This window comes from Chaetodon trifascialis, chromosome 8 (assembly GCF_039877785.1).
Source record: "Chaetodon trifascialis isolate fChaTrf1 chromosome 8, fChaTrf1.hap1, whole genome shotgun sequence".
NCBI classification, from domain to species: domain Eukaryota; kingdom Metazoa; phylum Chordata; class Actinopteri; order Chaetodontiformes; family Chaetodontidae; genus Chaetodon; species Chaetodon trifascialis.
This window is the reverse complement of record NC_092063.1, coordinates 2,825,001-2,852,451: the sequence shown is the minus strand read 5'-3', so window position 1 is coordinate 2,852,451 and position 27,451 is coordinate 2,825,001. Positions and strand designations below refer to the sequence as shown.

General features: G+C 44.4%; 2 protein-coding genes across 3 annotated transcripts in view; both read right to left on the bottom strand.

The window, feature by feature from the left end:
* The window catches only part of cables2b (Cdk5 and Abl enzyme substrate 2b), a 33,916-nt gene extending 11,689 nt beyond the window's left edge, over positions 1-22,227 (bottom strand). Inside the window, exons 1-2 of the mRNA XM_070967993.1 lie at positions 21,593-22,227; positions 2,563-2,658 (exon numbers count right to left, since the gene is read on the bottom strand). Coding sequence (XP_070824094.1) covers positions 2,563-2,658; positions 21,593-22,188 — 692 coding nt within the window. The 5' untranslated portion in view covers positions 22,189-22,227. The remainder of the gene's footprint in view (positions 1-2,562; positions 2,659-21,592) is intronic.
* Positions 22,228-25,684: 3,457 nt separating this feature from the next.
* ccm2l (CCM2 like scaffold protein) overlaps positions 25,685-27,451 on the bottom strand; it is a 12,102-nt gene continuing 10,335 nt past the window's right edge. Inside the window, exons 10-11 of one of the 2 annotated variants that reach the window (XM_070968821.1) lie at positions 27,017-27,164; positions 25,685-25,999 (exon numbers count right to left, since the gene is read on the bottom strand). In XM_070968821.1, coding sequence (XP_070824922.1) covers positions 25,864-25,999; positions 27,017-27,164 — 284 coding nt within the window. In that variant the 3' untranslated portion in view covers positions 25,685-25,863. The remainder of the gene's footprint in view (positions 26,000-27,016; positions 27,165-27,451) is intronic. The other variant, XM_070968822.1, reaches the window with a different exon arrangement.

The following is a 27,451-nucleotide window of genomic DNA, read 5'->3' as shown; positions in this document are numbered from 1 at the left end:
AACCTGCTGAGGAGGGGTATGTTCAGTTTGGTTGCAGGTAAGGGGGGGGGGGCTTTGACAGGCTAGAACAAACTGTTGAGGCCTCTCGATGGGAAGATATAAAGCAGGTCAAGCTGCCGAGTATCTGCGCTTTCTTAGCACTGTGCGCTTGTTAGCATTTAGCTCAAAGCATCGCTCTGCCTCACACTGAACTCTATAGACGTGGATATTGTTAGTCACTTTTTCTATATAAGGCACAGTGACTCAGAAATTGATTGAAATAATACTTATGGTTATTTTACAGGCGTGACACGATCCTGGTCAAACATACAGCATGTTTTTTTTTAATGAGGATCCACCTGGGTCGAGGATTCGGTGCACTTTAATCCCAAATAGAGAGACGAGTGATGTTTTCATGTGGCAGGATTTCATCATTCAAGGAGGTAGAGCTGTTTTATTGTGTGATTTATTTTTTAAAAGGAGACAAAAAGGGAAATAAATGAAGCGCTGTGGCATTAAATACGCAGCCATCTGCTGGAAAACTGAAAATAAATGTAAGTGCAAGATTTCAGAGTAAATAAATCATTACTACTTTAGTTTGAGCACATCGCTAAAGTCATCCATGAAACATTGACCGTCCTTTTCTGGCCTGCTCCCTATGATGCATGGGAAAGAGAGGAGCGGGAAGTCACCGGGGACTTCGGTGGAAACAGCATCACAACAGGCCTGCTGGAAACGTGACTGCAAGGACTGCGTCCCTCCACACAGCCAGTCATTACCACACATTTCATAACACTGGGGGCACATTATTCCATGGTCACCTTAAAGAAAAACACCAGGCTAACCCCTCTGGGGAGTGGACCCCTGACCCACACTGAGCTATGCTAAGAATGGCCGACGAAAGCCAAATCAAAAGTCAGGCCTCCGGAGATGATTGTGGAAACATCTCTTCATAATAAACTCTGCATCCACGCAGAAAACACTGAGAGGAGAGATAATTCAGTCAGGGCCAGTACAGCGACTGACGGCGACTTTAAGCTGGGGGCATCACACAGGATGTTTGCTCTTAGCTGTGTTTTTCTAACCATTAGCCTACCGAGAAAGTCCTGTCCCATCAGCTGACATGTTGGCGGTGCTTTAGGATCGTTTTTAAAGGGAAAAAAGTCGAGATTTTAGATTTCGTGTTTTACAGACGTGTCCACAGTTTTTTTCCAATACACCAACCATCAACAATCAACAAGAAGCTCCTTTTCTACTGTGTTTTTTAATTTCCTCTTCAGAGTTATTTACACCTAAGTTGTGTTTCTTTCATCAACGAAAATTCTGACTAAATATCGTGACGAAAACGAGACGAGACGCAACGTAAATGCTGGTCATGTGACGATAACTGCAGTTAAATATATAATGCAATATCGTTGGTGAATAAAAATGAGACTAAACATGGTCAACGATATTGCATTATATATTTAATTGCAGTTATCGTCACGTGACCAGCATTTACGTTGCGTCTCGTCTCATTTCTGTCATGTGACAAAGATTCGTTGACGATGATATTTAGTCAAAATTTTTGTTGATGAAAGCAACACTTCATCTAAGTGAAACTGCACCATGAAAAGTTTGCTGCGTTGCCTGCATTCATGGACAACAATCAACAGTTTCTTCTGTGCTGCTTTTACTTACTGACACACAGATTCAGCCTTTTCACTGGTGATCCACAGGGGGATTGAACAGCAGCCATTCTGACGCAGCAGAGCTCCAACAATCACTTCTACAAGCTGCTGTGACGACACGGCGGCTCGACTGAACAAACAACAGCTCTGCTGCCCTTAACCGGATCTATTCTGAAACAATCAGCCGTCAGTCTATTATTATCTGATTAGCCCTATGCTCCTTTGACCCAGAGGTCTGATTAATGCACCCTGCGAGGAAGGACAAACATAGAACACAATAGAGGAAGAAGTGAAGAGAATGAGACTGTCCAGGCTGCAAAAGACAAGCCAGCAGCTCAGAGGAAAGGCTGCACGCCTCTGCAGCTCTGAGCCTGAGGAAGAGTAGAAACATCTGATCAGACACCCGAAAAGCATAAACCTAAGAGACTATAAATAATAAGACCTGACAGGCAAAAACAATGACTCCAGCTCTCTGTATCTTCACACAACCCTCCGATCGTCGTCAGGAGCCTGAGCGGGAGTGGTCGCCCCTGATGACACGGGCCTCAGGTGAATTTCAAAAAGGGGCCATTACTTCCAACAGCGGCCGTTTTTTAACCTCATAGTTTCAAATGTCCCCCTGTCCTTGCCCTGCTGTGCTTACATGTTGTTCTGTAACTGTACACGCTGTGGACAGCAGGGATCAACACGCTGATCAACAGTCTCCACCTGGACAAAGATTTGGCTCGAGCAGTGGAACAATGTGATATGTGCGTCCTTCTACTTTTACTTTTAACTTTATTGTCCCAGAGGGGGAGTATGCTTTGTGGTCAGGTGAAAACTAGAACACTCTTAAACATGAGATACATAAAACTTGCTAAAAAATATGAAACAAATAATGAATTCATGTCCGTAAAGCCTGTTCGTGTCCCACCTGCTTCCTCTCGTGTCGTACTGTTTCATGTTTTTGATGAAGTGGATCTTCTTGGTGTGTCGAGGTCTGGGAGACCCACCAGAGAGATTACGAGTCCTACAGAGAGAGACAGACAGACATAAACACAGATTAACGGTTGGCATCGCTCTCATTTCAGTCACTCATGAATAAAGACGCCAGAGGACACGTTTGTTCTCCATTTGAGTAAAACATACGCACACACTCACACAACTGAAGTAAAATAGAACACAATTAATTACTATGCAAATTACAAAATAGCCTGCTGATTTAAGACACCAAAACTGCTGATCTGTGCGTCACATTATATACCCTCATTACCATGATAAATGTCTTAGCATATTAAAAATAATAAATATGCTTCACTGTGCCTTCATTAACATGCAGGTGAAGGACTGGAGTAACATCCAGTAACTACTGTTTTCTTTGCCATGACTCCGTTAACACAAAGACGTGGAAGGTAACATCGTGAGCAACGCATGCTAATTTCTCTGTTGTTTGCTACAAGAACCAACACGAAAGTCTTCATCTACTCCCACCATCGAAGAAGAGGAGACCCAGAGGATTAACTAAATGAGCCCACAACAACAACAAATGGACTATATACTTTGACGGCCAATACAAAGCAATATTCTTCAAAACTGAAGCCCTGGGATGCATCAACACCGACCTCTAACTTAGAAACTCTAAATTTTGCCATTTTTATGTTGTTTTACTGTTTATTCTGCTGATTAGTCAGTTAAATTGGGAGCTAGCATTCTGCAGCTAATGTGGCTTGTGGCATGTTGGAGCAATGTTGGCATATTTACTATTAGGAGACAGTTCAGAGAAACTGTGTGAACATTACGCCTCACTGGATGTGGGAAACGTTGCTCTCATAGCCAGAGCTAACGTTATCGCCTCAGTTCGTACTACAACAGCTCGGCTGGTTGTGTTGGTACAGGAAAGCCTCCTCTGCTGCGTCGGTATGTGTGTCTGCTGCTACGACATGTACCTGCACCTGATGGACGCGTCCTGAGGTACACTGACTGCTGCGCTCACAGATCAGTGGTTCAGTCCCTGCCCCTGTGGTCTCCATGCTGAAGCATCCATGGACAAGATACTGAAGCCCAACTTGTATGAACTTGTATGTCATCTGCGTTTGAGTGTGTGAGTGAGAGTGATACAATGCTATCGTCGTAAAAAACAAAAGAATACTGTGGCACAAATTCTAGGTCATGCTGCCCACCCCTCGTGTGTGTGTGTGTGTGCGCGTGCACATGTTTCCCTGCGGCTGTCTGCTGAAGGTCAGGTTATGAGCCAGGTTGTGTTGCTGTGTCAACCCTGTGGATTAAAACAGGCTTCGACATGAAACCAGGGCAAGGAGCTCAGCTCACTGACATCACGGCCGTTATGTAACGTTACTGACATTACAGCACAGAGTCACCTACACATGTGCCGACACACTCACACACACACGCACATGCACATGCACATGCACACGCACATGCACATGCACACACAAAGTCAAACTGCGTATTTTGCACATTTCCTGCATTTAATCCACTCTCACATTTCCATACAGGGCTCAGGCATAATCTCAGGGCTCATTGTTCACAAAGCCCTTCAGCACAAACTACATGCAAACGTGCACCAACACCAGACGTTTCTCTCATGCTGTTCTCATGTACAAGAGCCACCCACACAGAAGTGCCTCTAATCAAAAACATTTTCTGTTTCTGTATTTTTTATGTTTTTTTTCTTTCAAAAACAGTGACGGTGTCACTCTGTTGCCACCCTGCAGGAAGCCCCACACCCCCTCTCATCTGAGAGCCAAAGCATGCAGTGCTTCAGTCAGACATTCATATCTGTCCCAGCCAGGTCATACAACATCCACAAAGCCTGTCACAGCTTCACCTTCAGCCATATTTTAATAAACCGAAACAGAAGAAAAATAAACAGATTTTATTGAACTTTTTTTTTTTTTTAGTAAAATCAGAGATATAAAGTGCTCATGCTGCTGTTAGTTATTGACTGATTTATGTATTTTCCATTCTTGTACCTCTGCGCCAGGGTTGGGAAATCATATCAACCAATCATGGTTACTGGTAGCCGATCTGAGGGGAGCGGCAGTAGGTAAAAGTCTGTGTGTCTGTGCTTGGTGCCACAATATCATGGTGTGATATAAGTTATGCATGATGTACATGTGGCTTCAGAGTTCAGGGGTCACATAGTGTCCAATCAGAGACAGTTAGGGTTAAGTTGGCCTACTGCTAATGCTGTCCAGTGATGTTCAATGAAAGTCTTAAAATGTACTCGCAGAAGGTGTCAGTTAACTGGTAATTCCTATGGAGCACAGAGACGGAGGGTGTCAGATCCACGAAGAAGAAGCAGCAAACTGGTCTGAACTAAAGCATTAAAATTCACTCGTCACTGGAGCTGATTAATGGGGCTCAGCGGGCGCACACGTCGCTCCACCAGAAACAGCTCTAAACGCACAGCAGGGTGCAGATCCTAGAGATTATTTTCAGGACATCTCAGTTCTGATAGTATGCAGTGCAGGAAAAAACTGCCTTCAGCAGAGACACAGGACTGTTACACAACTACACACATCAATGAACACACACACATACAATAGACAGGACACAGGCATGCGCGCACACACACACACACACACACACACACACACACACACACACACACACACACACACACACACACACACACACACACACACACACACACACACACACACACACACACAGAGCATCTGTCACTGTTTATTTATGCCTGACCTGCTGATTCCACAACACATGGAATTTAAAACACTTTTATCACTGCTGCTCACTATCTGACACACACACACACACACACACACACACACACACACACACACACACACACACACACACACACAGTACACTGTCTGTACTGAGTACTCCTAATAAATTAGTGAAGTGTATGTTTGAGGGATGAGAGTTAGCTTGTGTGTGTGTGTGTGTGTGTGTGTGTGTGTGTGTGTGTGTGGTGCAGCAGTAACATCTGGGTAGGTCGAGGTCTCCGCCTCCAGTCACGTTGAGTTTCTGGCTTTAACGGGATGTTTTACCCTCCCGGTCCTTTAACATTCCACCCAAAAACACAATTCACACATTTCTGCTGTTTAAGAACGACAAGTGTTTATAAAGGAAACTCCACCCAAATGTGCTTATCTCTTTTAAACAGCCATGCATGATAATGATACACCTTCAGTTTAGTGTCCAATCAGCTGTTTGAATGAATGTAATAATTCAACATACTCACATGACAACATGTGAGTGGTGCTGTCACGACTCGCCACATTTCTAATGCAGCAACAGTAAAGGCTGACTGAGAGTCTGTTTTCCATTTCAGTCTCTTTTTCCTGCTTAAGATTCCTGAACAGCTGCCTGCTGCTTTCTCAGACGTACTGCAGCAGGAGAGCTTTCACTCCACACTCGGGTCGATCTTTGACAAACCCGGCCGGCTGTGGGAGGAGGCGTTCGCTCGGACGCACGTGGACATGATGGTCAGTGTTGAGGTTTATCTTTCTGAGAGGTTTTTACCAGCACTGATCACATCAGCATATCGACATGCAGTGAGGTCTGCTGGACTGTGATGACTGTCACGACCACATGAGTCTGAGTTGTGTTTTGCAGCAAGAGCTAACGTGCTAATGGAAACAGAGCACAGCATCAGCTCAAACACCACATCCTTCAGATATACTCCACGAACACCATGCAGACGATGCCAGCAGTGCCTCGGTATTGAAATATAGATTTGAAGAGCAGATTTTAAAGATGTTGATCAGTCAGCTTCCTCTCCATTAAATAAAGATTAATAGGAAGAATATCAGACTACAACAGTCTCGACTGTCATTTCTTCTGTATTATTAAACCAGTCTATTTCTAATGAGTCTAACTTTAGCATCTACTGTAACCACAGTCACGTGATGGAATCATCTCAGCATTCCATTTCCACGGGAACCATCATTCCGCAGCATTCTGGAATGCTGTGGAATGTTACTATTGTGTGGGAATGGAAAGAGCCCATTGGCCGATGCCCCTGATGGACGATGGTGAGCATGTTTTTGGTCTGTGGGAGGAAGCCGGAGTGCCCGGAGAGAACCCACGCATGCACAGGAAGAACATGCAAACTTCACACAGAAAGGCCCCCGCCCGACCCGGGGATCGATTCCGGCAGTCTTCTTGCTGTGAGGCACGCGCACTACCTGCTTGCACCACCGTGCCGCCCCTTTGTAAAGCCTTTAGCTTGAATTTCATGCATCCTACAAATAAAGTACAATTAATTGTCCTTTCAACCACTTTTGGCTGACTTTCTTCTCATTTTGTGGCGCTATGCTAACAGCTTAGGGCTGGGCGTCCTTTGCGACATCTCAATACTGTTGTCAGTATAAAACCCAAGTTTTTGTAGGATACTTTTTTGATACCTTGCTTTGAGAAATATGAACATGATTCTCTACAAACCTGTGTTCACTAAGCAAAAGAAACAGAAACCACAAGAGAAGAAGCCTCAGACAAATTTAGGATTTAAATCAGGAAATACCTGATAGAGTTACAATTACAACTATCATTAGACAGACGCTTTCATCCAAAGTGACGTACATATGAATTCACACACTGATGGCGCAGCATCCGGGGCAGGTTTGGGGTTCAGTATCTTGCCCAAGGATACTTCGGCACGTGGACTGCCGAGGCCAGGGATCGAACCACTGACCTTCTGATTGGTGGACAACCGCTCTACCTCCTGAGCCACAGCTGCCCCATGATAAAAGAAACACAACAAATCTAATGAGACATTCAAAGACAACTTCAGGTACTTCTTAGGTTCTTTGATCTGAATGCTGCAGACACACCTCGGCCTGTCAGGTGTGTTACGCCGCCCTGCTCATGAGGTAACATGGCAGTGTTATTCAATGCTGCCGTAATGACTGACTCTGTCACCAACTCATCTCATAATTGCCAACTATAAATAACAATTATGATTTAACAACTTGTTTGAATGGACCACAAACTAACCCTGCACACGGTTATGGTTACAATCATAAAGTGTGGCTGACAACAGCACACCGCCACAATAAAGGTCCCTGTTAGTTTTTCTTTAAATTATTTTCTTTGCTTGGAGGCGCCTGAGGAAAACGCTGTGGTCATAAACATCAACATTATCTGGGTGAGAGCACAATAGCTGACTCCAGTTCTCTCCCAGTCTGTCTAAATCTGTCCCAGTATCTGAGCCGTGGATCTGCAGACTCATTATTCCAACAGTCTGACCAGTGGCCCATTTCCATGAGAACCAGCCGGCTACATCTCTGTGGGATGTTGTGGAAAGTTTCCCTTCATGGGAACGGAAAAATCCAGTTAGCAGTTTCCCTCGCTGCTGAGGATGATGATGAGTGTTTAGATAAAGATACATGCTGGCTGCATGTTCACCAACATCCTGAGGGTTCGGGTGAGCGGCATGAACTCCAGTGTCACGCTCCGATGAGACGAGGAGGAGTCTGCACCAGTAAGTCCATCCATCACCCCCCCAGATCATTTCCTAGATACCATTTTGAAAAAGGACATTCAGCCAAAAACAAACTCACGTGTGCACGTTATCTACATTTAGGCTTGGGAAGATTTTCTGAGTATGTGGCTTATTCTGTAAATATTTTTAGCTCTGTGACATTAAACTAAAGGCCAAACAGAGCAGAAAGCTTTCCTCCACCGCAGCCACAGTCAGTTTGATGCTCTTTACCACAGAAACTTCACGTTGAAGCAGATAAGAACGTCAGACTTTCTGGAAATATTTCTGCTGCTGTGCAAAAACAAATAAAAGAATGAATGCATGAATACATGAATAATGAATGAAAAGCGCTGCTGCAGTGAGACGGGGAGCCGGAAGGCCTTCAGTGTCCTGCTGAGCCTCTCGGCGTCTCCACCCACACCTGAAACTTCCTCTGAACACCACAGCATTCTGCCATGAAGTCCAAAAAACTGAAAGCAAAGCACAACTCCATTTCAAACTGAAGATATTTATGTCAGCATGCTGTTTAGCTTGAAGGCCAGACAAGCAAACGTCATGGCTCCTACAAAACACTAGCAGCCATGTTTGTTCTCCCGGGTTAGCTCATCATGTAGCGCCACACAGGTACGTTTTGTCAGGTAATACTGTAGAGACTTGGCATTTGGTGACACGTGTGGTCTTATATGATGGGTGGAGTTATTCAGTCATCCCAACTCACATTTCACTGGATACATTTATGAGATGACATGAGTCATCAAAAACGTTTTTATGATTTACGGGACGACAAAAGAGGGATCTTAACGTAAAAATACTCCAAAATGTGATCAGCGGACGACCTGCTCTACCTCCTGAACCACAGACGCCCCTCTTTCTACTCAAGGTAAAGTAATCCCATTTTTTGCTACTTTAGACTTCTTTGCAATGTATTCTGGAGTACCTTTACTTTTGGTACTTTGAGTAGCATTGTGAAAGCAGGGCTTAGTTAAGTAATCTGAGTACTTCCTTTGCCACTGGTTATTAGTCTTTGTTTACATACTATAGAGCACAGACCGTATGTGTCAGAATGGCAGTGTGACGTGAAATTCAGTCTGAAATGACCTTCAAACACCACAGCTCCATTGAATCACACAGGAAACAGAGATTGTGAGGGTCAGGGCACAGAAGCAGTTAATGGCCTGTTTCTGGGAACTGTAGTGATGGATCTGTCTGGGCCGCAGTCATTTTGTCCAGTTTGAGTCATGAACAACACCAAAGTCACACTATTAATAGCTGCTGTCATTTTAGCTCAAAATAAACCAGAGCAAACACGCTGTCAGAACACTGTACGCTTAAAATAGTATAAAGACAATTTCTGTTGGGTGCTTTTTAGTCTGCACTTCTCAGCTTTCATTCATGTCTCTTTTCTCTGTTCATTTGCTGAATTTTCCATCTCTGGTTATATTTTCTTTCTTCACATAAATCCTCGTTTCGCTCTGTCATATTCTCAGCCTCTTTATTCCATCCGTCTCGACTGTGACTGTCATTCTGTTGTTTATTTCCACAGGCAAAAGTGACTGATCACACGCACAAACTGTCGCCAATATTTTTTAGCTCCTGCTAAATATTTAGCTGTTAGCTTCCACTTCAGGTTTTTCTATTTTTAACATCCAAATGTGCATTAAATAAGAGATAATAATGAGCGTCAGTCAGAATTTTCCGTTCTGTGCTTCCTCCTCATTGTTTGACACATGAAAAACTATTTGTCTTCTACCTGAGGAGGGCTGAATCAAGGGCAACTGGCCGTGGCTGCAGAAACTTGAAAAAGTTTTGCATCTCATCCAAAGGGCTCCTTTAGTTTTGACTGACGGCGGTGAGTCCCCGGTATTTAACCTCTGTGGGGTCGTGATCACGGTCACTGATACTGTTTTGGTCGTCAGAGCTCCTGACTGTGTCACAGCAGTCGTTAGAGCCTTTGGAGTCGCCCGAGGCCAAGTGTGAACGAAAGTGGTTGGAGTTGTCAAATGAGGCCAAGCGTGAATGTTAAGTCTCCTGGGAAGGGACGTAAGGACAGCGCTGGAGGTGATGTCATCGCCTTCCTGTGTTGATTCGGTTCCAGAAATCATCCCTCTTAAAAGACTCGATGATCGGCACCGTATGTTTTAAAAAGCTATGCTCCCGTTTCTTCCAAACTTTCACCTGAAACACTTTTTAAAAGGAGATTATTAAACTGAATTTCTTTGCTGAACATCAGACTCAACGGCTTTACATCAAACTGAAGGGAAAGTTAAAGATGTCCAGCACAAAAACTGAACTCAAACCCAAAAAATGGCTGAGTAAAGTCTTTAAATCAATTCAAGATGCAGATGAAGTCAGATTTCTATCTGACTGACTGGGCTGATCTCTACACACTGACTGTGGGCTGTACTGAACACGTCTCTGCCGTCCGTCTCTGTCCTGCTGTGTCCTCATTCGCCCCCGAGGATCAACGATATTTGCTGTTGTTGTACCTTGATGGACGAGCTGACAGCTGCCTCACATACAGCTTGCACTGATCAGAGACAGAGCGGTTTAGCTCAAAATAGCCTGCGCACACACACACACACACACACGCACCACTGGCTTACATCAACACACCCTGACTTAATCGGTCTCTGCAGATCTCTGGGGACAGAATCAGTATCGACTCTTTGTTTTGGACCTCTCTCTCTGTGCTCGTACTCAGACACCACTGAACTGAGTGTTTGACTGTTTTATGCAGATCCAAAAACACTGTTTCTGTCCACTGCGCTCAAATGATTGAAGAGCGTTTGCGGTGAGTTTAACCCACAGTCAGACGAGTTCACCTGGTCAGTTAACTCTGAACAGAGCCTGAAGCAGCACTACCTTTGCTATGGCTAGCTGTGGTCTGACATGCGTTGAGCAGTGACTTAGAAAGATGGTTAAATCATTGACCAGGACTTGGTTTGTGATGTCCTGTTGTATGATTTGCACAGACACCTGCTGGCCAATGAGAAACAAGTGTTGATCACACTCATGATATTGGTGAGTCTGAAGTTTGTGGGGTCATACACTCTCATACCTCACACTCATACTCACCCTAAACCAATTTTACAGACAGATGGGCTGTCGTTTGTGTAGTTTGAGGGAGGTCATGACTCTTGACCAATCACCTGACGACCTGTTGGATTTTTTGGTATGTCAAAAATTTTAGTCAGCTGTCTTGCAGTTTTGGCTGTTCTTCAGTCAAATTCCCACGACTGCTGTCAAAAGGTCAGTTAGAAACTGCAGTGCATTTGTTTTAATGTCACTGGATGACTGAAACTTCAGTCTTGAGACTTCACTGTGGAACAGAGAGACCATACTGTTGGTTTCCAGCCATCTGCTGCTCCATATTTTTCTCTTTCTTCTTCATTTCCATTCACAGAAGAAACCGATAGTCGAATCTGAAAGTCAAATCTATCAGTCCCACAATTTACAGGGTTTGAGCATCATTCTGATTCTTGGTTTCTGAAAACAGGAACAAAGCACAAAGATAAGACCGCTGTCGGATACTAAAGAGAAGTTCTTGAAACTGTAAATTTCTCTGCTTCTGTACCTCCTTCTGTGTGAGATCACAGAGGCTTTCAAATCTCTCCCTCACACACACACACACACACACACACACACACACACACACACACACACACACACACACACACACACACACACACACACACACACACACACACACACACACACACACACACAGCTTTACTTAAATACCCCCCATACTAAATCTCTGCCACACACGTACACACTTTGTCATTGACCAATCACAAACCATAGATTAAATGTTCTGTTGTCCAAATCCTCATCCACAGAAACACACACACACACACACACACACACACACACACACAGACACAGACACAGACACACACACACACACACACACACACACACACACACACACACACACACACACACACACACACACACACACACACACACACACACAGCAGGCCACAGCGTATAAAGACAGTCTGTCCACACCTTTGACATTGACGGACGGCTGCTGGACGTTCCACAGATTACACTACATGAACCTCTGACTAAGCAACACACACACACACACACACACACAGCAGGCCTGTTGTGCGTCTTACATCACCAGATTAACAGACTCCTCCTGCTTCTTCTCCTGTCGGATTTACTCAAAGAAATCCGTCACTTCTCATGCCTCCTTCTCTCCGTCCTCTTCTTAAAAATTCTCTGTTCACAAAAACCCGAAACAAGGTTCTACCAGGACCCGACTCAAAAGCAGGTTATTCAGAGACAGAAGGGGGGCAGCCAAGTGTCCCGTGATTTCCACGATGCAGAAAACATGGACAGAAATGCAGAATTTGATTGCATTGTTTCAGTGTCTCTCACACACACACACACACACACACACACACACACACACACACACACACACACACACACACACACACACACACACACACACACACACACACACACACACACACACACACGTCGAGGAGTTTGTTGAAGCCTCCTTCAGGAGCTCAACCCCAGCGGCTGAATGCAGAGGCCGATATGAAAAGCTACGTCTGTTTCTGGTCACGCATTGTGAACATGGAGGAACGTGAGCGTCGCCTCCGTCAGACCCACTCATGAATGAAGAAATAACACACAATGTGGAAAAGTTCAAACAGATTTCATGGGGTGTCAGCAGCTCTAACTGTGAGCAGAAAATGTGTGGTTACTGCACACGCCCAGAGTATCTTTGATAGATTAACGCGTATAATCCAGCTCTGCCGATGTGGTTGCCCTCACTCTCTTTATAATCCTAATATGATGTAACCTGGTTAAGGTGTTTATATGACAGACCATCTGATTTAATCTGGTTATAATGGAATTATCACACTTTATGTAAACACAATGTATGAATAGACAATGATAACGAGAAGTGGACTATCCCTTTATCAGCCAGTTGGGGACAGACTCCAGTGATCGTGGACATGACTGGGTGTGGGGGGAGCGTGGTGATGAGCATCTGTCCTCAGAGCAGACCAAAAGTTAACCATCACAACTTAACACATCTAACCCTTACATCCAAGTGTTAACCGCTTAAACAGTCCTTTGAAGGCCTGTCTGAAAGTGAGACTTGGTCCTCACAAAGACAGCTGTTCAAGTACACACACACACACACACAGGAAAAGTCACAGGAAGACTGTGGTGACACATTTAAACCACATTAGCATCAAAAAGACTTCTTGACATCCTTCGAGTGAGACAAATGAATAAACTATGGCGCTCGTCCTGCAGCCTTCACACACAGGGTCACTCTGATGGCGTCTGGCCTTCATCATCAGCTAACATTTCAGCACAATGAAAGACCTGACGGAGAGTCTCAGGGAACAAAAAGCTCAGAGACATCACATATGATCGTTTAAGCAGACACCTGGACTGTTTGACGGCTGATAACGTAACGAGCCCACACACAGCACACGGCCACACCTGCCTGAGCGACTCTCAGCCCTCCTGAAGTCTTCTGCCGTCTCAGTGTGAGTTTAGAAAATAACCTGGAAACGTTTGCGTAGATGAAACGTCACGCTGAAGGTGAAGAGTGGTTTGTGATTTCCCCACATTAGTGAGGACGTGCTCTGTAGGAAAGTCGTACAGACCGAAACAAAGAGAGAAACCGTGTGTGTGTTCAGGGTGTGGAGGGGAGTGAGGTTCAGCTGTGCTTTCACTGGAGAGGCATGCATGTTTAGACACACACACACACACACACACACACACACACACACACACACACACACACACACACACACACACACACACACACACACACACACACACACACAAAAGACATACAGATGATGTCAGGCAGATTACATCTCCTCTTTGGGCTCAGTGTGTGTGTGTGTGTGTGTGTGTGTGTGTGTGTGTGTGTGTGTGTGTGTGTGTGTGTGTGTTTGTCCAGAGGGTGTGTCTAATCAGTGCTCCTGCTGAATCTGATAAGTTTTCTGCTTCAGGCAACAAATTCAGCATGAAGTTTCGGGAACAAAGCAGCTCAGTGCTGCAGCTAACATTCAGTCAGGTCTACATGAGTATGAGGTGTAGCTTGCTGGGCCTAATCGGACAGGTAGGACAGGTACTGTCACAGCGGGAACGCTCACAGCTGTAACTTGACTTCATGACGTCTGAACGTGGAATGAAAAAGCTAAAACTTTGCTGATAAATATGAATGCAGTCATCTGAATGATCAGCCCCAGCCTTCAGGATATCGTGTGTCCGTGTGTGAGGCTGATGAAGAGGAGTGAAGGTGATGAGAAGAAAAAGAAAGTCCAATGACAGAAACAAGAAGACAGAGAGAGAGAGACAGACAGACGGATGGACAAAGTAAGAAAGGCTGATTTAAAACCAGGTCGAGTTTGAACGACCAAACTAAAAGTCTTGTTTGTTTACTGTGTTTACTGTTTACTCTTGGGCAGGGACACCATGAGAAAACATACACACATAAAGAACAAAGAGAGGCGAACACTTTACAGACAAACCAGCTACTGTACACGTGTGTTTTTTCCATCACACCCTGTCGGAAATGACAGGATTTGAACCGTGGACTCTGCAGTTCATGGTCGGCATCTTGGCCCTGAAGCTACTGGGGCCCCCAAAATAAAACCTTATTATCCAGGGGTTAAAGGGCCCCTCTTATACTTACTGTTTGTCAGAGATGTGCCTTCCTGTGGGCTTGAGAGCATAAGCTACACATTTTGAAGCTCAGGGTTTTTAGTATCAGTTGAGTTAAACGTCGCCAGTTTCAGGTTGGGTAGACGTTTGGGTTGTTGTCCGTCCACCTTTGGTTTTATATGGATTACATCAGTAATTTACTCCTGATGGGAAGCTCTAATGCTCTTGCATTAATGTAACGAGTTGCCATTAACTTGAATAAGGTCACTCCACTTCACCTCTGCTCCATGTATGTGTGCAGTGATACAGGCCGGGCAGTCAGGTAATCGTCATCAGAGCACCAGTGAAACTGCTCTGTGTGCAGAGCTTCATGCTGAAAAGGGTCGAGCGATGGTTAAAATTTTCCAGCCTGCCACCGTCAGCCCAACAGCCAGTGACGATATATTCACGCAACATTTTCCTCCGACTGCGACTCTGTCCGACAATAAAACACTTTTGAGAATCTTCGATGAGCTTTGATGCAGAAAACCTGAAAAACATCCAGCAGATGTTGCACATTAACTAAATGAGCTCAGGGAGTTTTCTCAGCCTGATATCGTCAGGAAAAACACAAGTCCTGATTTAAATCAGGGAAAACCCTCATTAGGTCTATGTCACGGACTCCGTGAGGTCATTCAGGAAACTCCTGACCCGTCCAGGAGGAGGTTCAGCCAAACTGACCTGAGTGTCCTCACCTGGCCGACAGGTAGGTTTCCCCTGGCACTGCAACTGACCTGATGCGTCAGTCACAGATTAGCCTGAGACTGATTCAAACAACCTTCAGTCTGTATTTTCATGAAGACACAAAAAATCCTAAAACAGCTGCACAATGCACTTACTTTGCCCCAGCCACAGCCCCGTCCTCATTTCTGTGAAGGGTTAAGTTTTATTTCATGACAGCACATTACATGAGATGGTCCTCTGCTATCTGACACTGTGCAAAACACGTTAAGTACGTTAACATTAGTCAAGTCAAGCTTTGCCACTAAATATCTACTACAATCACTGCTACCAATGTGTATGCTCCAGTCTTAAATACTCCAATTGTCTCTTGATTATTTATTCAGTTCCTCACTTTGACTGTCCAGCAGTTGCTTCATATTCAATTCACAATGATATACATAATAATGTACAGATATTTGGCATTTTTGCACAATCCAAATAGTCTATTCATAGATTTACTTTCTGTCATTTGGCAGAAACTGTGCCAGTGGAAGGTTTATCTGTCTCTGAGAGGACAGCGGAGATCCTGTTAACTAACTCAGAATAGCAGAGTGCAGCGGAAACAACCTGAGCCAAGTCATCATGGGGAATCCTCGGCGTCACGGTCGGTTTGGTCACACAGACTGCGTTCGCACTGCGGCTGAATGAAGCTCAATACAGCCGACACTGCTCAGAGGAGCCATTAATTCTGCAACGCTGACACACAGGCTGATTACCGAGGACTTGAGCTCACATCTTAATTAGAGTGTGGATGCAGTCGGGCTGAGCATAAATCTGAATCAGCAGGTGAAAAATGAAGACACAGACAGGAGGCTGAACTACTTTCCAATACAGAACAAATTTCTACGAAAACTATGATAAGAAGTCTGAGAGTTTGGACGTCACCAACAAAACACCACAGTGAGTCACTGAATGCAGTTGTCATTATCAGTGGAACAAATCTGGCCATAAAAGAGGCGATTTAGGGGGATCTACTGGCAGAAATCGCTGCCTTTTCGGTACCTTAGAATGAGGTCTTTACGTCTGCAGAGGGAGAGTCCACCATGTTTCTACAGAAGCCCAGAGCAGACAAACCAGACGCTGGCTTCAGAGAGGGCAGGGTCAGGTGAGGTGTTTTCAGTTGTTTGCAGTCTGCATCCTCACTGCTAGATGCCACCAAACCCGACACGCTGGACCTCTAAAGCGTAAGTGTGCTGATTTCACAGGTCGGAGTCTGTTTACAGGTGTTGATCAGTACCTCTGCACGCGTGAATTAAGTCCTAAAGCTTTTTGTGGCTCCAGGAGGAGCTGCATGGAGTCTAATGCTGCCTCAAGTGATGTCACTTGAGTTAGCGAAGTTAGAAAGAAATGAACTTGCCGGGCCTCTGTAGACCACTGCTCATCTCTGCTTGAGGCTTGCAGCTCAAAGCTACATTAGCCACTGCTAGCATGACATACCCGAATCTCCAACCATACTAAAAAACTCTGTCAAGTCTGACCTGCTCACAAACTCTAATCTAATTATTTTAAGCACCTGTTCAAAAATACGTTCCTGGTAAAGAAAAACACCACATAACATTAGGAAAAAAAGCAGCTGTGACATCACTGGTTCACTTCACCTTGAGTTTTAGTCAATGCGGCGTTTCTGGTATCAGTTGCATTTTTTCAGTCACAACAGGGCGCTAACTCAGTTTTTAGAGCCACAGCACGGTCTTGTGTTATCTTACATAAAAAAGCTTCCAAATAGTTCCAGACGTGTGGCGCAAAGACATTTTCAGTCGGCAGGTCAGTGCCTGGTATCAGCAGCTATCCTGATCCGAGGTATCTGAATGTGTGTCGTGGGAGAAAAGGTTTGAGTCACGCATCCCCACAGTCTTAGTCTCGGTACAACACACACACAGCAACACACACATGATAGGACTGGCAGGAAACCAAACTCACACTGACAGGTTGCTCCAAACACCCACTGGAAAAAAAGCTCAATCATCTCTTTTCTAATGCCGCCTCACCATCACGGATTGCGGGTCGCTAACACACTCTGTGACACGCTCTGTGTCTCTGCCCCTGGACGTTTATCTTTGTGAAGACCAGTCACTCAGAATGAGGAGATTCACATCCCACCTTTTTCTCTGAGCTTTTCTCAGAACTGTGAGTCAGGTTTAGGCCAAATCCAGAGTAAGGATTGAGTTTAGGCTTGGAATTTGTACGACTGCTCAGGTCTGGGAAATGCAGTACGTCACTGCGCCCTCGCTCTGAGTGCAGTGTAAACATGTGTGAGTGCTTGAGGCTGTTGTTGTTTTTAGCCAAACTCATGAATGTTTAACGTCCAGTTTAGTAGAAACATCTCATTGGCCCAAATTCTCCGATCAGACACGTCACAACAGCAGAAAACATCCTGTCGGCCTCCTGAACTGTGAATTCTCTGGTTTCTCTCTCCAGCACGTCCCTCATGCATGAAACCATTACATAACACCACCCAGCTTCTTGTAAAGTAAGAAACCTGGGAAATGATGCTAACTTCGCTCTTCTGCTCCCATTTTAAAATGCACCGACACGTCACACTAAAACATGCAGGTGACAACGCTGAAGCTTGCGCAGAAGCTGAACATCTCTTTGGACGCAGTGAAGGTGAGGACTAAAACTGCAATCACAAGTTCAGCAGCCGAAGTGTGGACATTCCCAGCCAAGCGTCCTCACTCACTGTGTACGAGAGCGTCTGTTAAACAGCTAAACTGCTGATTCGTGTCAGTGTGTGTGCTCATGAGCAGGCTAATGAAGCAGTTGGCTGGCTGGTTAGCTGGCTGGCAGGACTTCACACACTGAGCCTCGTCACAGACAGAGAGGCCAAACAGAGCCTGACGGATGATCGCATCTGACGACGGCCAACTTCATCACACCAGGAGGCGTGGTAGGTGAGGAGGAGGCTGCTTTTAAAACAGCCACCTCAGCCCCAGCGAGCGCAGGAAACTCAATATTAATGTGTTCAGAAGCTGCAGGAGCGGATTTAGACAAAACGTCCCAAATCACTTTGACTCAAGTATTTCAGCATCAATAAAAGACCACTGTGTAGGACTGAGAGGGAACTATGGGCAAAATGTGGAATATAATACTCAGAAGTATGTTTCATTAGTGTATAATCATCCAACATGTCGCACCACCATGTTCTACGGTAGCCCAGCACGGACAAACCAAACACTGGCTCTAGGGAGGACCTTTCACTTGATTTTTTAATAAGTTACTCAGTTCAACCTTCACACAACTGAATTAGAGAATTTGTTTGTCTCTCAGGACATTAACAGAAATTAAGGCTGCAACTAAAGATAGTTCGATACCGATCGATCAATCTGGCGAGTATGTTCTCGGCAAACTGATCAATCACTTTGTAAAATGTTGGAAAATAGTGAAAAACATCTTTTATAACTTCCCACCTCCTGGGTTTATGTGTTAGAATGGTATGTTTTGTCCAGCCAACAGTCCAAAGCCGAAAGATATTCAGTTTTCTATTATCTGTGACAAAGGAAAGCAGCTGATCATCACACTGGAGGAGCTAAAAACAGCAAATGTGTGGCCTAAACTGAAATGCTGCACATTCTAAAATGTGATGATTTGCTGCTTTTCTCACTGTCATATCCCTGTAAATTGAATATCTTAAATATATTTGGAGGCTGCACGGTGGCGCAGCAGGTAGTGCGCGTGCCTCACAGCAAGAAGGTTGCCGGTTCGATCCCCGGGTCAGGCGGGGCCTTTCTGTGTGAAGTTTGCATGTTCTTCCCGTGCATGCGTGGGTTCTCTCCGGGTACTCCGGCTTCCTCCCACAGACCAAAAACATGCTCATTAGGTTAATTGATGACTCTAAATTGTCCGTAGGTGTGAGTGTGAGTGTGAATGGTTGTTTGTCCTTACATGTGGCCCTGCAATCGGCTGGCGACCGGTTAAGGGTGTACCCCGCCTCTCGCCCATTGTAGCTGGGATAGGCTCCAGCCCCCCGCAACCCCGAAAGGGATAGGCGGTATAGATAATGGATGGATGGATGGAAATATATTTGGGTTTTGGACTGTTGGGTGGACAAAATAAGCATTTTGAAAACATCAATTTACTTTAAAAACTTTAAAAGAACCTCACATTGCAAAGTCGACGCGTCACAAACTGATATCCGGTGTGTAAATTACAATCCTCAGTGCAAACACTGACAACAACAACCATGTTGGCATGAAGCGTAATGAAATTGTCCGTGTGCAGCATCACAGCACACAAACAAAATGAAGCCTCGCTCAGCGGGAGCTGTGGATGACGGCTGGTGGCTGGTGCAGCGGGCTGACTGATGAGCTCTTATCCGCTGGTAATGTCCCAGCCTGTTGTTAGGTGTAAATAGGTTAAGCTGTGTTTATCGCTGCAGGGCTGACATTCTCCGGGTCTGATATGCTGCCAACATGGTGACGAGGCTGATCCATCCATCAGCACTCACACAAGCACAGCATGAGTAAGCTTCATGCACACACACTCTGCCCCTCACTTCCTTATAAGACCACATTCAGACAGTAAGTAAGAAAATTCATGTCTTACTCTTTTTCTGCTGCATCTTTCTGTCCTCAACTCGTCTGTCTCTGTCTGCATTTCTGAATTTGTCCCTCTCTCAGCACAGACAATCCAAACTAATCCTAAGTAACAGGAATAAAAAGCCAGATGAAAATGCTTCTGGGTTACTGTGCCACAGAAAACAGCTTGACTTCATGACGTCTGCTCGTGGTTTTAACCGTCCTCGGGTTCACTTCCCCTCTGCAAAGCCACCAGCTACAACTCTTAAAAACATGTTTCCAATTACACTGCAACCTGAGAATAAACCCATGGTTGGACCTCTTTAGATATTCATTAATTTCATAAGAGATACCAAAAATCTTAAAGTTCAAAAGGAAGGTTGAGTCAGAGGTTTAAAAGGGGATTCAAACCCTCGACCTGCAGATACTGTTCAGTTCAAATATAATAGATATAACTATCAATACGGATGTTGTATTTATTGTATATATAATAACCTTAGAGAGGGATGTGAAGGTATTGAGAAAACTAAAACTAATTCAAAGGAAACCTAAGAAAAATACATGAAAACTGTACAGTGTATCTGTATCAGTAAATTAGCAAGTCTTTTTTGAAGTATTGGTACTGATTCCAGATGTTTTGAAGATTTCTCAGTATGAGGATGTTGTAATCTGGTTATCCTTGGGTTTTGGACTGCGTGTCAGACATAAACAATTCGAGGACGTCGTCTTGGGAAAGGAGATTTTCTTCTTTTCTGCCATTTGGCTATGTTAATTAAACATTAAAATAACTGTTGGTTGGACTTTGTTAACCAAGTCCACAATGAAATCAAGATTAAATGAGACATCTCTTCAGCATAAGCAAACAAACCCAACAGTTTTCCACACCTGTGGACACAATCTAGTATTTTATACCGTGGTACCACATTCATACCCTCTGTGCTTAAGCGAGGACAGCAGGCAGCACAGTCACCTTCAACAAAAGGCTGACATGGACATCTGAAATTGTCTTGTAGCTGCTAAGGAATAGAGGTGCTCCTGGACTTTATGTAATGCACACCACCGCCTCCCAATGTCAAGTGGCATTAGTCATGTAATTTTAAGATGCTGTTCTGAGGAGCAGTCACCTGAGCCTGTGTGGGCTGTAAGACATGACTCAGTACACTTACATGCCTGCAGCAAACGGTCTGAGTTCAGTCTCACCTCCAGGCAGGGAGGAAGCAGAAACAGAGAAACGTTGCATCACGACCAGTGACACACCAGCGACAACATGACCCTGAATTTCACTGAGACCACACCGCAAACCCGAAAGGGAACCAGGGGCTCATTAAAGCTTACAGTCCGGAGTCAGGCCGTCCCTCAGCTTGTGTGTACAGTGTGGACACTCCGATCCAAAGTTAAACTGGACCACACAGTCCACCTACAGCATACCTGTGGACAAGTGTGATCCAATGACGACATTCTCCTCCCACAAACTTTCAGGTAACATCGAGCTAACCGCGAAGCTTCAAGGGGCCACGGATTCAGCAGACACAAGAACAAAAACAAGCCGTGTCTCTCACCTTTGTCGGGGCTCTGAGGACACCGAGTTGCAGCTCTGAACTGACAACAGTGTGGAAGACTTCCGCGGTCCCAGCGGCGACGGCAGCAGGCTGGTGTTTGACGGGGACGGAGAGAGCAGGTTACTGTTCCCCGGCGAGGGGAACGAGCCTCTGCGACACTCCAGCAGCACCTCCGCGCTCCCCACGTCGTTGAACCCGGTGTCCGACGGCAGGACGAGGATGGGCGGTACGGTGAGGAGTCCCGTCCTCGGTGGCAGGGGGGGATTGACGTTCCCGCAGCTCGCGGACCCTGTTAAGCTGGAGAATGTCCCGTAGCTGCTGTTGTTACCCAGCCCTGGGCATAACCCGGCCGCCGCTGCCGCAGAGCCGGAGTCGGCTCCCTCCAAGTCGGTATCTTTGTGTTCATTCTCGGCTGAATTACTCTGGACTGGCCGTCCGTCCAGAGAGATGTTACTGAGAAACAAAAGCGCAGCTTGTCTCCGGCGAGAGTTCTCCCGGTTCCTCCGACTGTGTTCCCTGTTACTATGCGGTTTTTTGCCGCTAACGGCGGCCGATATGGCAACGCTGTGCTGACCGCAGGCAGCAGCCGCCGCCATGGTCTCTGTCCCACTGAGGAAGTCAACTGGAGGATCAGCTCGAGACCTGCAACTGTCAAATCTCTTTTACCCGGCGCGAGACAGCTTTACGCCTTCCTCAGCTCTCATTCGCCCAGACGGCAAAACGTAATGACGTATGGCTTTGCAACCGTCGGGGAGGCGTTAGCCACGCTGTAAACCACACTGTTACACAAATGTAAATATACTGGCTGTACATGGCAGAATAGGCTACCACAAATATTTGAATTAATAATTATAAAGCACTGTCATTATAACCACACAATTTTTTACCACTTCTTTTGTCGTTGCGCTCAACTTCTTCCTGAAAAAACTTTTTTTTTTTTTTTTTTTTTTTTAATTGCTGTAATAAGTAGTATACAAGTAGCATGTGCAGTAGAAGTAGTTTAAAGTAGTAGTTTTAAGTCTTTTTCACATTGGAAAGTCAGGATGTGGATGCTTGTTTTTTTTTTTGTTTGTTTCTTCAGTAATTTCTAGAAGTCTAACTGAGCTTGTCTGCTTATTTGACGTGTGTTACAAATTGCATTCATCTGTGTTTGGAAAATCGCTGATGAATGCGATGTGTGGTTTTAATTATGGTTGTGTGGTTTTAAATGTGTGGTTTTAATTATGGTTTAGATGTGTTGTTATGGTGACTAGTTGGGAACTCGTGGTCTGCATTCATTTGCCTGTGCATTGTGTTAATTCACTGTAACTCTCTGTTGTTGGTGGTGTCCACTGGTGGCTGATAAAAATGAGCTTTTAATCATCATACAGTGAAATCAATGTCTTAAGTTTTTTTTACTTTTAAATTATCAATAGTAAATAATTTAAAGATCCCTACCCCATCATTATGCAACAAAAGGCACACTATGGATCCATATTCTGATTTAATTTTATGCATTTTCTTCTCTTTTCCTTTTTTATTTTATTTAGGTGGTATTACTTTTCTCTCAATATCTTCTGCAGTGTCTGCATAATTCCTTTGTGCATCTGTGGAATATCAGGGCTGCTGAGGCTCTATCTGAGCTGTCACTGCAGCTCTACCTGACAGCGGCTTTGATTGGCTGTTGGCACTTTGTTATGAAACCTCAGTGGATTTCTGCACTGATCCCTGCAGTGACACCAACACCGGGCAGAGTGGCACCTGGCCAGCTCAGCAGGATGACCACACTGTGTAGTATGACTGTTAGCCTGCTAAATATAACCTGTAGGACACACCACAGTGTAATCCTTGCAGGCCGGGAGTCTGTTATTGTGCCCTCACCCCCTAATCCCCTACATCTGCAGAGCAACAAATGAACTACAACTGACCCTGAGGCTCAGATGGTGCAACAGCAGGATGGAAATCCAACACTGACATCACTTATTTCTGCTTGATCTGTCCAAAAGTCCATTTTTGCGTTTGTATGATGTCATATCTTATCATAGATTATAATGTGCTTGTTGTCTATGTGAAGGAGCTGGGTGGGGGCTCAACCATTATGAGGCTAAAGTAATATTTTTTGTTATCTATGAAAATTAAACACAAATAAGAAATGTGCTGAGTGTGTTATACTGTAGCAGGAAGTAGAAAGTAATATTTGGAGTGGACTGATACAGTCAACAGTGATCCATGGTAATGCGAGGCGGCATGTTAGAAGCAGAGGAAGGGATTGTGTGATTGTTTGTGTGCGTGTGTGTGTGTGTGTGTGTGTGTGTGTGTGTGTGTGTGTGTGTGTGTCAGTAGGATGATGATAATGATATGACAGTAAATGCCGCCACATGGATGATTGCAGAGGTTACAGAGGTGTAATCCGATGATGAGGATCAAGTTTATACAATGTCTGCTGCTGCTGCTGCTGACACACACACACACACACACACACACACACACACACACACACACACACACACACACACACACACACGGATGATTTACATCATGGGGACCTGCATTTTTTTCCCATAAGGAAGGCGAATCCCCACAATGTGACTGTGTGTAATGAGTAATGCATACAGCCCCCCCCCCCCCACACACACACATACCCAGAGTTAAACTGGTAGAAATGACCTCAGAGTTTATCTCCTGATAACAGAAGCGAACATTATGTCATTTCCTGGTTTCCTGGTTCCTCCATTTTGACTGATATGAACTCTAATCATGACCTCTGACCTTTGGAAGCAGAACAAGAAGTCGTGAAATTATTGCTGTTGGCCTGCAGTGAGCCCCAACATGATGTCCTCCTCCACCAGAAAAGAGAGCTTTTCATTATCTTCCAGGCTCGTGAAGGCTTGAAAAGCTTTGTGAAAACCCGTTGAAGTATTTTGATCGTCTGGGATGTTTATTGTAAACCTCGCTGTTTCAGCCTGGTGATGGAGGTGATCTCTGCCTCCCTCTGTCTCTCTCTGTAACACCCAGTCCTCTTCATGCAGCTGTCCCATTTGAATCATTGTGTTTTTGTCTTTATCATTAAATTTGCCTGCATCTGTCCAGTCCAGAGATGAGACACCAGCCTTTGGGTCACCTCTGGTACGTTCACATAACGTGTTTCATTGCTCTGCTCGCTGCGAAACAAATGCACACAGTGTCGGTCTGTTACGTAACGAGAGCGAGGAGATGACTCGGCTGAGGCCCACGGCTGCGCTGACTCTCTCTCTGATGTTCAGTGAGGCTGGCAGAGGAGAAGACCGTGGGGCAGAGAAGCGGTGCATCATGGGAAGGTCATGACGCTGCCGCCAGGATAACGGGTCAATACGAGAGAGGGAGAAAGAGAAAGAGAGAGAGAGAGAGAGAGAGAGAGAGATTTTCGAGAGATTTTCGAGAGATTTTCGAGAGATTTTTGAGAGATTTTCATTAATTACTGTAACATTCAGCTATTAAACTCCTGCTAACTCAAGTTATCTTTGATACTTAATTATTGATTTATTTATGACTTCATGGTACATCCATCCATCCATCTATCTATCTTGTTATTATTAGTTATTAAAAACAATCATTTCTTCCTTATCAAGGCGCCTTTAGCTCAGCAGCAGGGATGTAAATCAGCTCTTTTATCCTCAGTTGCCCCCATGTGGTGATTATTAGGTATTACACTCCCTCCAGAAGAAAACACTGTCAAAAATGTAGAAACTGGTGGACAGTAATGGTTTTGAAAATATCCAACTTTTCTTTTTGTGTCTTTTACAATGTTTAGACATTCAGACTTCATTCATTTCAGATCATTTTGGCTGACAGATGTCAACATAGAAACTCTGATCATGGCCTTTGGATGGTGAAGCCTGAAGGACAAAACTGTCCCGCTCTGTCTGGAAATGTCTGCTCTTCCTTTTTTTGTGTTTTATTATGATCAGTTTAAGATTTCTGTTTTAAATAATAACCACAGGCAGTAAATTCTGTTTCATTCATGTTTATTCTTTAGTGTTTTCACTTTCATTTTGGCAGCAGTGATGCATTTTAAAACATTTGCATTGTTTAATCCTAGTTTGAAGTTTTTTTTAAATTGCACTGTAACTCATGAATTAAACAGCTTTGGTTTTCTATGGAACACCTTTCTTTTCAAAGGCTGTCAGACAGTTTATATTTACCATTTACTTGTCTAGCAAAGGAGAGAAGGTGACGTGCTGCTCAGGTGATTCAAAGTTCAAACAGTGCCTGAATTGAAGGAGGAATGAAGCCCTTTTCTCCGTTTCCCTCCTTCAGAGGTAGTAGTCTTCCTCCTCGATGTCTCCGTGTGTGTCCTGGAAGCCGAGCGCCTGGATGTCGTGGGTGATGTCGGTGATGCGTCGGTTGAACTCCTGAGATCCTGAGGCCAGAGAGCAGTTGTCATACCTGCTGGGGAAACAACAGATAATCAAATTGTTGCCTTATTTCTCACTTCCTGTGTTTTCAAATGTGCAAGTGAGAATGAAGTTGATTCGCATTGATTTGCATCAAAATCTAAGAAACGTCTATAATAACGTCAGTAAACATCATTCCATCCTCAAAAACCTGAACCAAAAGCTTTTGACAAACACAAAAATAGTGCCATCACTTCTTACAGATTTCATGTGCATACATTTAAGAGAGCGATATTCTATAGAGTATTTGAAGCTGTTCATGGATAGAAAACGACACAGCAACGTTAACCACAATGATAAACATCCTAATACTGCACACAAGCTGCCGACAGAAAAACACTGCAAGCTGAATAAATATCAAAATCATTGGCATGATTACAATTCACTCAAGTATTGTACTTAACTGCAAGTCCAAGGTGCTTTTACTTTGCTCGAGTATTTCCATTTCATGCGACTTTGTACTTGTACTGCACTTCATCACAGAGGCAAATATAAAACTTTTGACTCCACTACATTTATCTAACAGCTGTAGTAGTTACTCTTCAGATTATCTCCAGATGTGCTGATGTTGAATGTTTGTGACAAACTGAAGGATGAAGTGTTTCCTTATGTCTAGAGAAACTTCTCCTCCTCCTTCAGCTTTTCAATGCAGAGGAGTATTTTCACAGTGTGGTATCAGTACTTTTACTGAACTAAACTTTCTTTTAAATAACTTTTCAGTAAAACTCTTTATCTTTTGTTGCTGATGTAAAATTCCTAAATAAAATGATGCACATGTGACTGCAGTAAGATGTGCTGGTGTTTGTTTTTTTCATGAATGAATGAATGAAAGCAGTGTGATATCCTTCAACCACAGGCTGGTGTTCTTCAGTTTGATTAAAAACCAACTAAATGCATCACATCAGTAAGATCTGATGGACTGTGAGACCTCTAGAAACAACGTAACCTCACACAATAAGACCTGAGTTTCAAAGCCGGCTTTGAGACATTCGCACCGTCCTGACCTACATACCCTCTCATGGCCGTCGCCGACATGTTGCTCATGCTGCGTTTGATGCGTCCGAAGCTGTCAGTTAAAATCCCCCCCTCCCGGATCCCAATGCTCTCCAGGAAACTCTCAAACACCCCAACGTCCTTGTCTGGGATGAACGGCCGCATGCCTGGGACACAAAGGGAACGAGTCAGGCGTTCAAGAGAGGTGAAAAGACTTTCTTACGTCTGCATTGTGTTTACTTTTTATCAGACAGCAAAAACATGCGTAATATGAGCCGACGAAGGATGGAAATCTCTATTATTGCTGCACATTTTTAGAAATGGAGCACAGTCTGAGGACACATTTAGAGCTGCAGCAGTTAGTCAATTCATCGATTAATTGATTGAAAGAAAAAAGCTGCCAACTATTTTGATAATTACTTAATTGTTTCAGACATTTTTCAAGCTGAAAACG